This window comes from Eriocheir sinensis, chromosome 13 (genome assembly GCF_024679095.1).
Source record: "Eriocheir sinensis breed Jianghai 21 chromosome 13, ASM2467909v1, whole genome shotgun sequence".
In the NCBI taxonomy this organism is placed as follows: domain Eukaryota; kingdom Metazoa; phylum Arthropoda; class Malacostraca; order Decapoda; family Varunidae; genus Eriocheir; species Eriocheir sinensis.
The window spans coordinates 20,794,507-20,806,054 of record NC_066521.1 but is presented as its reverse complement, the minus strand read 5'-3'; the positions used below and the strand labels follow the sequence as shown (position 1 = coordinate 20,806,054).

At 49.1% G+C, this 11,548-nt stretch overlaps 1 protein-coding gene across 6 annotated transcripts in view; it reads left to right on the top strand.

Moving 5' to 3' along the window:
* LOC126998170 (protein disabled-like) overlaps positions 1-11,548 on the top strand; it is a 46,442-nt gene that overhangs the window by 8,199 nt on the left and 26,695 nt on the right. For 5 of the 6 annotated variants that reach the window (XM_050859613.1, XM_050859608.1, XM_050859611.1 and 2 more), the window contains exon 2: positions 3,073-3,780. In XM_050859613.1, coding sequence (XP_050715570.1) covers positions 3,073-3,780 — 708 coding nt within the window. Of the gene's footprint in view, positions 1-3,072; positions 3,781-8,949; positions 9,187-11,548 lie in introns of those variants that run through there. The other variant, XM_050859614.1, reaches the window with a different exon arrangement.

Here is an 11,548-nt window from a genome sequence, read left to right as displayed (position 1 = left end):
TTTTAATCTTTTTTTTTTCCTCGTCTGACCTTTCTTATCCCTCTTTATCTATCTCTTTCCTCTCTCGTAATTACCATTCACACACACTCTCTCTCTCTCTCTCTCTCTCTCTCTCTCTCTCTCTCTCTCTCTCTCTCTCTCTCTCTCTCTCTCTCTCTCTCTCTCTCTCTCTCTCTCTCTCTACTCCGATTCATTAACATTTTCACTTCCTCCTCCTCTTCCTCCTCCTCTTCTTCCTCTTCCTTGATCCCCTTTAGACCATTAGTTTAACTTCAATACGTTTAAAGTGTGTGTGTTTGTGTGTGTGTGTGTGTGTGTGTGTGTGTGTGTGTGTGTGTGTGTGTGTGTGTGTGGTCAAAGAACTATTCATTTATCTATTTCTAAGGTTATATGTTATGTATCTATCTGTCTATGTGTCTATTACTATCTATCTATCCATATGTATCTGTTTGTTCAATGTATATAACGTTTCAATTATCATCTTTTTTCTTTTCTTCATTCTTCTTTTTCTCTTCTCGTTTTTTATCTTGTTCTTCTTCTGCTTCTTTTTTTCTTCTTCTTCTTATTATCATTATTATTATCATTATTACTACTAATGTTATCATCACATTATCACTATTATTATGTAGTCTCCTCACTTTGACCTTGTGACCCCCCTACTCATGACGTCATTTCCGGGGGTGAAAGGGGGGGGAGTGGGGAGAGGGGGAGTAGGTTGTTAAGTGGCCGTGGATGGGGAGAGAAAGGAGAGGGGGAGAAGGGGAAGAGAAGTGATAGGGGAAAACCAGGAGGAAAGAGAAGGGAAGGAAGGGAATGAGAAAAAGAAATAGAAGGGAAGGAAGGGAATGGGATGGGATGGGAAGAGAAAGAAAGGGAGGACATAGGAAAGAAGGGAAGGAAGGAGAAGGAATGAAGGGAATGAGAATGAGAAATGGAAGGGAAGGGATGGGAAAGAAGATAAGGAGAGAAAGAAAGGGAATGAGAGAAGGAAGGGAAAATAATTAGAGAATGGGAAGGATAAATGGAAGGGAAGGAATGGGAAGGGATGGGAAAGAAGGAAGGGAGATAAGGGAAGAGAAAGAAAGGGAATGAGAGATGAAAGGGAAGGAAGGGGAAAGAATTAGAGAATGGAAGGGAAGGAAAGGGAGGACACAGAAGAGGAAAAGATAGGAGAGGGGAAATGAGAGAAGGAACATGGAAAGGAAAAATCAGACAAGAAAAAGAGAAGAGATTAGATTAAAGAAGAAAAGAGGAAGAGGATGAGACTGAAGGAAGGAAGGTGAAGGAGAAAGGAATGAAGGAAAGGAGAAGAGAAGGAGATAATGAAGAGAAGGAAGGGGAGAAAATAAGGGAAGGGGAACAGAGTCAATGCAAAGAGAGGGACATTAGAGGAGGGGAAACGGAAGTGTGTGTGTGTGTGTGTGTGTGTGTGTGTGTGTGTGTGTGTGTGTGTGTGTGTGTGTGTGTGTGTGTGTGTGAGGGTAATGAGGTGTTGGAGAGGGGAAACGGGAGGGGAAAGGTTCGATTAAGAGGGGGGGGTGTGTGTGTGTGTGTGTGTGTGTGTGTGTGTGTGTGTGTGTGTGTGTGTTGTTAGTAAGCTTTGTTTATCTACGAGTGAGAAAGGTTATGTAGAGAAAAGGAAAGTGATTGAAAACGTTTGAGAGAGAGAGAGAGAGAGAGAGAGAGAGAACTAAAAAAAACAGTAGCCAAGGCTTCATGCATTACGTTATCTGTCTCTCTCTCTCTCTCTCTCTCTCTCTCCGCCAGGTGACCAAATCTACCTGTCACGATTATGGGGGAGGGTGAGAGATGGGGGAAGGGGGAGGAAAGGGACAGCTGAAGGGGGTGAGATAGGAGGGAAGGGGAGATATTGATAGGTTAGGTGGGAGAGAGAGAGAGGGAAGGGGAGAAGGGAAATTAGCTGGGTGACAGAGAGGGGAAAGAAGGGGAGATAGGTGGGTGACAGAAGGGGGGAGGGAAGGGGAGAATGGGAGAGTAAGGTTGAGTGATAGGGGAGGGGAGGTGAGAGATGGTAAGGAGGGGGAGGGTTAATGAGGGGGAGGGGAGCGTATGTAAGTGGTAGGGATGATGAGGGGAGGTTGGTGGTTAGGGAGGGGAGGGGATGGAGGGGGGAGGAAGGAGAAGGGGTAACGTGTGTGTGTGTGTATTGAAAGGGTTGTGTTAGTGTGTTGGTGTCGATCTGTTACGTTGCACACACGCCCACGCCGCTCCCGTCCAACCAGCCTCCGGTGTGTGTATTTACCTGGACGTAGTGATATACAGGATTTTAGCTAAGCCCGTATAGTCCTGTCTCCATGTCTGCTTTTCGTCCACCTCTGCTTTAAATTCGTGAGTGTTTTTAGGTCAAGTTAGTTATCTCCTCGCCCACTCTTCCAAGCACCGGGAGTTTTGTTTTTTTCTTGTTCTCCTTACATAAGAACATAAGAACGCAGGAGTCTACAAGAGGCCGGTAGGGCTGTACGAGGCAGCTCCTTTGACCCTAAGCTCCCGTGTATCTAACCCCACCTAATATCGCTGTCCATGAATTTATCTAGTCTATTTTTGAATGTGACAATTGTGTTAGCACTCACCACGTGACTGCTAAGCCTATTCCACTCATCCACCACCCTGTTTGTAAACCAATTTTTGCCTGTGTCCCTGTTGAATCTGAATTTATCCAGTTTAAACCCATTACTTCGTGTCCTACCCGGTTCTCTTACCAACAAAACCTTATGAATGTCTCCCTTATTAAAGCCCTTCATCCATTTATAAACCTCGATCATGTTTCCACGCACCCTTAGTTGATGTTCATGTTCCCTTGTTATTTCAGCATCTCGGTACCCCGGCGTGCATACAGGTATTGGTGTGTGTGTGTTGGGGGAGGGGGTGAGGGTAGCACCTGTGTAAGGGGAGATGTGCGTGTAACATTACTCCTCCTTACCTTACCTTCCCTTCAAACACACACACACACACATACACACACACACACACACACACACACACACACACACACACACACACACACACACACACCTGCCTGCCCAGCCTCATGTGTTGTTGTTGTCGTTGCAGGGTGCGGGGCTGACGCGGGTGGCAGGGCTGGTGGGGGGGTAGCGGCGCGGCAGGTTACCCCGCCGCTCCCCATACGCCCACCGCCGCCACTCTTCCCGCTGCCGGCCCTGACGCGGGAGCCCGCCGCGGCGGACGGGCCCGTCAAGGAGGGCTGGGCCCGCCTCAGCTGGCTGGCGCCGCAGCCCCAGGACCAGCTTCAGGCCCAGCCCCTGCCCCAGCTGCAGCCCCTGCCTCAGGTACAGCCCCAGACCCAGCAGCCCCAGCTGTCCACGGAGCAGCAGCGGCTCCTGCACCGCTTGGCCGCCCAGACTCTCTCCCGGTCACAGCTGCAGCTGCTACACCTGCAGCTGCGACAGCCGCAGCCGTGCCCGCAGGAGCGGCGCCACAGACTCTGCCGCAGGTTCACCGTCGGCGCCGCCAAGGAGCCGAACCGCCACCACGACGGCCGGCAGCAGACGGCGGAAGCGGCGGCGGCGGCGGCGTCCGAGAGCCTCCTGGCGACGGGGGGCTCCAGCGGCAGCAGCAGCAGCCTCAACAGCCGCGCCAGTAGCAGCAGCGGCGGCGGCGGCGCCATGAGCGGGCCGGGAGGCTCCGGGGCCGCGGCGCCCTACAACACCATCCGGCGGGGCATCAAGGCCACCACCTCCAAGATCATGGGCGCCACCTCCACCATCAGGCGGCCCCACTCCTCGCCCTCAGCCTCGGCAGGTGAGTCCAACACACTCTTGATTTATTGCCCTGTCCCTCCCCTTCCTCGGCCCATGCCCCACCCACTCCCGCCTCATGTGAATCAGCCTCCCCCCTCCCCCCCATGTGTCACTGAGTGATGCGTGTGCCTGGCCGTGTTATCCCGCCAAAGCCTGCCCGGGCCCATCACACTCACGCGCCAGGGACGGGCGTGGCGGCGGCAGCGGCGTCACTTGTCCCAGTATTGTCCTTGGGGCGAGGCTCCGGCAGGCGGCGAGGGGCCCCTGGGCTGGGCCCTGGTGACGGCTGTGTGGTCTCATCAGGGTGCCCAGACGGGGGAGGGCACAGGTGTTGTGTACCAGTATGTTAGTCCGTCATTAGCGGCACCACTGGGCGCACAAACAGGGTCATTCATTAAGGCAGCAGTCTGGCGGCTATTGGAGCACAGACACGCGGCCGCTCAGGTGTCGCCGCTGCCGCGTCACTCATATTTTCCTTACTCATTACTTCATGAAAGGGTTTACATTCCTTACTAATGACATCAACATGTTTATTATTCTCGCTCCTTACATCAAAACGCCCTCAAACTCCATTATTCTTTACTTATCGCTTAAGACTTACCCGTTTGCTATCAATAACGTCATTTCAGAGCCGGTAACGGAATCATACTTATGCCACACCAGTGATATACAACACAACGATACTATTTCTTTTACTTAATATATAAAGAACAACAAAGACTCCATTATTTGAACGCATCGCATGGGAACAAGACATAACCCTCATTATAAGCGTATTTACATATTTACTTATCTATTTTTCGTATTTCTTTCTGTCTTAATATATTTTTTCGCATGAAGCCAATGAGTCAGGTATGAGTCACTGGTAATGAGATGAGGTGACCTGGACACCTGGCTCACGGGAGGGGGAGGGGGAGGTTGTGGTGGTGGTGGTGGTAGGAGGAGGAGGAAGATCAGAAATAAAAGCAGTAGGAGGAGAAGGAAGAAGAGATGAAGAGAAGGAGAAGGTGGAGGAGGAGGAGGAGGAGGAGGTTGTGATGGTGGTGGTAGGAGGAGAAGGAAGATAAGGAATAGGAGCAAAAGGAGGAAAAGGAAGAAAAGATGAAGGAGAAGGAGGAAAAGAAGAAAAAGAAGAGGAGGAGGAGGAGGAGGAGGTAAAGAGGTTCTGGCGATAGTGAAGGAACGTTTCAAGAAGCTATTTCGGAGAGAGAGAGAGAGAGAGAGGAATTATCTCACCGTTCACTTGCAGGACAGATACCAACCCTCAGGCGCTTCCTCCTTCCCCTTAGGAGGAGGAGGAGGAGGAGGAGGGAGAGGAAGAGGAGAAGGGGGGTATAGGGGTCCTGTTCCCCCCCCCCCCCTCTCTCTCTCTCTCTCTCTCTCTCTCTCTCTCTCTCTCTCTCTCTCTCTCTCTCTGACCTTGACATATAGCCCCTCCCTTCCTCTTCGTTTCCTCTACCTCCCTTTTACCTCTTTCCTCCATTCCCTTCTCTTTCCCTCCCTTCCTTCCTCCCCTCTTCCCCTCTCTCCCCCTCTCCCTGTGGTTTTCCTCCCCTCTCTCTCCCTACCTCTCACCTTTCCCTTGCCCTTTCCTCTCCCTCCTAATGTTCCCCCCTCTCTCTTTCCCTCCTTCCCTCCCTTCCTTTCCTCCTCTCTTACCTTCCCATATCCTTCTCTTTTCCTCCTTATCTTCCTCCCTCTCTCTATCTCTCTTCCCTCTGTCTCCTCCTCCCTTCCTTCCACTTCATCTTCTTTTTTTATTTATTTATTTTTTTTCGGATCGGCTCTTCATTTTCCGGTTCTCTCGTGTGATTGGTTCGTGATCTTTCTTCTCTGTTGTGATTGGACGCTGGAAAAACGTATCTGTCCGCTGATTGGTCCACGAAAAACGTATCTGCAATGTAACCGGTCCTTCAAAACTGTATCTCAAATCTGATTGGTGGACAAAAAAAGTATCTAGTCGCTGATTGGTCCACGAAAAACGTATCTGCAATATAACCGGTCCTTCAAAACTGTATCTCAAATCTGATTGGTGGACAAAAAAAGTATCTAGTCGCTGATTGGTCCACGAAAAACGTATCTGCAATGTAACTGGTCCTCCTAAACTGTATCTCAAATCTAATTGGTAGACAAAAAAAGTATCTAGTCGCTGATTGGTCCACGAAAAACGTATCTGCAATGTAACCGGTCCTTCAAAACTGTATCTCAAATCTGATTGGTGGACAAAAAACGTAGCTGTCCGCTGATTGGTCCATAAAAAAGCATATCTATGAGGTGATTGGTCGCTGAAAACCGTAGCTCGTCGGTGATTGGTCCTTAAAAATGGATTACGAGCGTTGATTGGGCAGCGGGATAGGCGAGGTCAGCGTTGATAGGCTGATGGGAAGTGGGAATCGACCTGCCATTGGTGGAGAGAGAGAGAGAGAGAGAGAGAGAGAGAGAGAGAGAGAGAGAGAGAGAGAGAGAGAGAGAGAGAGAGAGAGCGAGTATAGTCCAGCATCAATTGTTCTTTTTTCGTTACAATAATAAAAAGTTCATTACATAATAGTGTGTGTGTGTGTGTGTGTGTGTGTGTGTGTGTGTGTGTGTTTCCCCTTTTTCCCATGAGCGTGCATGCCTGCTTTTATCCGCTTGTGCGTGTGTGTGTGTGTGTGTGTGTGTGTGTGTGCATGCGCGCTCGCTGGGTTCGTGTGTGTGTTTCATTATTTTACTTTTTTATGATGTCGCTGCGGGTGTGGAGGAAGGAGGAGGAGGAGGAGGGGGAGGAGGAGGAGCAAAGAGTACAAGAGGAACGAGGAGGAGGAGGAGGAGGAAGAAGAAGAAGAAGAAGGAGGTAAAATAAAACCTACGAAGATGTGTGGATTACTCCGAAAAACAGGAGAGAGAGAGAGAGAGAGAGAGAGAGAGAGAGAGAGAGAGAGAGAGAGAGAGGCAGGAGGAGTCGCAGCGCTGGTCGATACAAAGGGCGGCGCCAGATGTCTCATTCACCCTCGTCCTCACCGCTCTCACCGACGGACGCTCCCTTTCCCTGCTCCGGCGGCGTCCACAAGCCCACAGGATCCCCTTGGGCGGCTGGAGAGGCGCCCTGAGTGTCCCGTGCTGCGGCGAGGGGAGAGTCACGCCCTGGGAGTGAGGGGAGCCGGCAGGGGAGCGGTAGGGAGAGAGGGAGGCGGGGTAGGGCAGTGAGCGAGGCACAGATCAATGGTGTGTAGTGTGAGAGGAACCACGCTGCTGTCCCCGCCACCGCCGCCGCTTCTCCTGCTCCTGCTGCCTCTATCCGCGGTCCCCTGCTCTCCCGTGGGGCTTCAGCAGTGGTTTCAGTGCCCTGCTCCTCGCCCTCGGCCCTCCCTGTGGTGTGAAGTGCCCCCTGTGTGCCCCGAGGATTGAGGTGCTGGGGTCACGGCGAGGAGGCATTTTAACTGGGCGGGATGTGAGCGTGGAGTGTTGGTGTGAGCGTGGCGCTGGTGGCCCGGCCGTGCAGACACACACACACACACACACACACACACACACACAGACATCCATCGCTGGTAATACACTACATGCCCTAACGAAAACCAAGAATAGGAGGAGCTGAAGAAGGAACCGGACTCAGAGAGGGGTCGTAAAGCCGCCAACATACCCCAGCACGCCCCACCAGGCACCCCGACACACAGGAGCGAACACCACTACTCCCACTACACCCCCAGCTGCTCCAAGCCCTGAAGAAGTCTCTGAAGGCACTCTTGAAGCAACCAAACCAAGTCGATGTGTGACGTAGCGACTGGCAAAGAGAGAGAGAGGGAGAGAGTCGTGGCATTCCAGACCCTTGCCGACCAGCCCTACCCTCACCCTTCCCCCTGCCACACAAACCCTGGAATATAAGGAAATCAAAAGGGATCTGAGTCTTTAAAGATACAAGACATCAAGGCCGAAAGTATAAGACAAGGGGAAGCAGACAGACTCACCGTCCCTCAGTATCCAAGTTCACGGTGTTTATAGCTTCCAATCCTTCATCGTAAGCAGGTTTGGGGACACGAGGATACGGGGAATTGAAACACCATTCATCACCTACGTAAAGGAGTTCGGTAGCCTATATAGTGGCCCTCATACAGTGATACAAGTAAGGGAATCCAAGTGCTTTTCCGACACCCAACGAACCTAATCACACAAGACAGAGAAGAAGGGGATACCATAGGAGTGGAAACCAAGAGAGAAAGGGGATAGAAGTGAGTGAATCCAAGCTCTATTCCGACACCCAACGATCCTAATCACACAAGACGAACAAGGAGAGGAAAACACAGAAGTGGAAACCAAGAAAGGGGATAGAAGTGAGTGAATCCAAACTCTATTCCGACACCCAACGAACCTAATCACACAAGGAAGTGGAATCTAAGCTCTATTCCGACAGGGGATAGAAGTGAGTGAATCCAAGCTCTATTTCGACACCCAACGATCCTAATCACACAAGACGAACAAGGAGAGGAAAACATAGGAGTGGAAACCAAGAAAGGGGATAGAAGTGAGTGAATCCAAGCTCTATTTCGACACCCAACGAACCTAAGCAAACATACGTGAGAGAGGAACCGCCGTCTAGACACTGTTGGAAAGCCTTATGACCAGCTCCCCTTGAACAAACCAGCTCCGAGGGTTGGTTCTGAGCGCTCGCCCTCCCCTCATCCCGTGGCGTCATGGGGAATGCGTGGAGTGAGCCGGGGTGAAGGTGTGTCCCCCTCGTCGCCATGAGAGGCTGGCTGGCTGGCTGGCTGGCTGGCGCTCGTGGCCCCTGACAGACCATCTTTAAGTAAGGTGTCACAGGGAGTAATAGTGGGAAGCGTGAGAGCTGGGGCTGCGTACACCTCCCCCTCACACCCTCCTCCTCCTCGCTCTTGGTCTGGGCAAAGGGAATGAACAATGGGCGAGGCTGAAAGACTTGTTTACATCCGCCGGCTGGAAGCAAACAGACCTCTACCGCCTCTTCCTCCACCTGCTCCCTCCACCTCCATCTCTCCGACTCTCCACGCTACCCCCTTGAGGCTGTGAACCTTTAGACGTATACTAAAGGGACTAAACGTCACTTAACAGCCTGGAAAAGCATTGGAACGTCTCTGTGTGTGATTAGACCCGCTCAAGGGAGGACAATGCAAGGGTGTAAGAGGGTTGGTGAGGTCTGGTCTACTGCGGCGTGGTCTAAAGTGCTCTCCGCCAAGTTATCGTGAACGCCACATACACCATCCCGCCAGCCAGCCCCTCGATGTGTCTAGTCCGCCTGTAGAGGACAATGCAAGCGTCAGGGAGGGTTGGTGAGGTCTGGTCTGGTCTGGTGTGGTCTCCGCCTAGCTAACGTGAACGATGCCCATCTACTCGAGCAATACCGACGTGTCTGGGTACGAAACGCTCAGCACACGCAGACGACACAACCCCTTCCGTGAGTAGCGAGAGATTTTGAGTGACTGGCCGTTTGCTTTCTTTCCCTCCCTCACCAAAACTGTTCTAAGCTTTCTCTCCTTTCCTAAGAGTAAGAAAACGACCTTCCGTGAGTAGCGAGAGATTTTGTCCCTCTTGATTAAGTGACCGGCCGTTTGCTGTCTTTCCCTCACTAAGACTTCTAAGCTTTCTCTCCTTTCCTAAGAGTAAGAAAACGACCTACCGTGACTAGTAAGAGATTTTATTCCTCTTGACCGACTAAATGACTGACTGACGAACCTCTTGCAGACTTGTTTCTTTGACTATCCGTATTCCAAGCTCTCCCTCACTCCCTCTCTCCTATTTCAAGCTCTCCCTTCCTCCCCTAAGAGTGAAAAACGACTTAAATGATACAAACCTTTGCGTGAGGTGCATACGAGATTTTGTCCCTCTTGGCTGATTGACTGACCTCTCTCCCTCCCTCCTTCCTTCACTGCGAGTATTTCAAGCTCCCAATCCTTCCCTAAAAGACGTAAATGGCAATCCCTTCCGTGAATAGTATACGATATTTTGTCCCGTGTCAACCTCCATCCAACTGCCTGACTGCCTGAGTTTTTGTGTACTCATTCCATCGGGTCTATACCTATTGCAAGCTGTCCCTTCCTCCTGAATGACTGACTGGAAAACCTTAGGAAAAACAATTGTAATACGGCTGCTTTTGTTCTGATGCTCTTATGTTTTATTATTTTGTTCCGATGTTCTGTTGTTATTGTTCTGTTCTTTCCTCTTTTGGTGTCACGTGATGTTAGAGATTGCGATTTTTGTTGTTTTGTTTTTTTGTTTTTTCGATATATATAATACCTTTTTTAGTCCTCCTTTTTCCTCCTTTATCCTTATCGTCTGTTCTTTTCTCTCTCCTTTTCTTTGCGCAGGATATATATATATATTTTTTTTTATCCTTCACTTATGACTTTCTCGTGCATAAATATCTTAGTTTCCTTTTTCTCTTCTTTTTTCTTTTTTTCGTCTTCCTTCCATATCTTCTTCTTCGTCTTCTTCCTCCTCCTCCTCATCTTCTTCTTCTTCTTTTTCATTTTTTCATTTCTTCCTCTTCTCCCTCTTTCCTTTCCCTTCCCTGTTCTTTATTTTCCCTCGCAATTATTTATCGTCTCTTCCTCCATTCTCTCCGTTCTTTCTTTTTCTTATCATATTCCTCCTCCTCCTCCTCCTCCTCCTCCTCCTCCCTTTTTCTCTTGTCATGCATTATTACTCTTCTTTTGCATAATTTCCATTTATATTTCCTCTTCCTACCATTTTTCGCTTCTCCTCCCTCATCCTCCTCTCTTTTTGTCCTCTTCTTCCTTTCTTTCTTCTTTCCTTCCTTTCTTCGACTTTATGATTCCTCTTCTAAGTTCCTTTCTCATGCTTCTTTACTTTAGTGCTTAGTCCTCCTCCTCCTCTTCCTCCTCCTCCTCCTCCTTCTCCTCCTCCTCCTCCTCCTTGGATTGATGCGGTTGAGCAAGTTGAGAGTGAATTTGAAGCTTATTCGGTGATTTCACTGCTATTTTTAAGAGAGAGAGAGAGAGAGAGAGAGAGAGAGAGAGAGAGAGAGAGAGAATTTACACACACACACACACACACACACACACACACACACACACACACACACACACACACACACACACACACACACACACACACACACACACACACACACACACACACACACATAATGGCTCCCTCTTTCCTCCTGCCGCAGTATGTTTTTTTCTTTCTTTTTTTCTTTGTTGGGGAAATTTTATGAAGCAAAAAAAGAGGAAAATAAAGGAAGGCTGCTGTAAGTGAGGCTCTACTACTACTACTACTACTACTACTACTACTACTACCACTACTACTACTACTACTACTACTACTACTACTACATGCACCAAATTATAAGACCTCAGTATTTTCCTTTCTTTCTTTTCCTACTTTTCTTTCTTTCTTTCTTTCTTTCTTTCTTTCTTTCTTCATCTTTTCATTCTATCATGCATTCGTAATCCTTTTCCTTCCTTCCTTCCTTCCTTCCTTTCATCTTTCCTTCATTTCTTTCCTTCCTTCCTTTCGTCTTTCCTTCATTTTTTTTCCTTCCTTTCATCTTTCCTTCATTTCTTTCCTTCCTTCCATCCTTCCTTCCTTTCTTCCTTCCTTCCTTTTTCCATTACCTCACTCATTATTATTATTATTATTATTATTATTATTATTATTATTATTATTTTTATTATTATTATTATTTTACTCGTCCTCCTTTCGTCCCCTACGTACTTAAACTTTCGGCCGTAACTTTCTTTAATGCGTCCCTTTACTTTACACTTTATAGACACGGCTCTCCGGTGCCTTGTAAC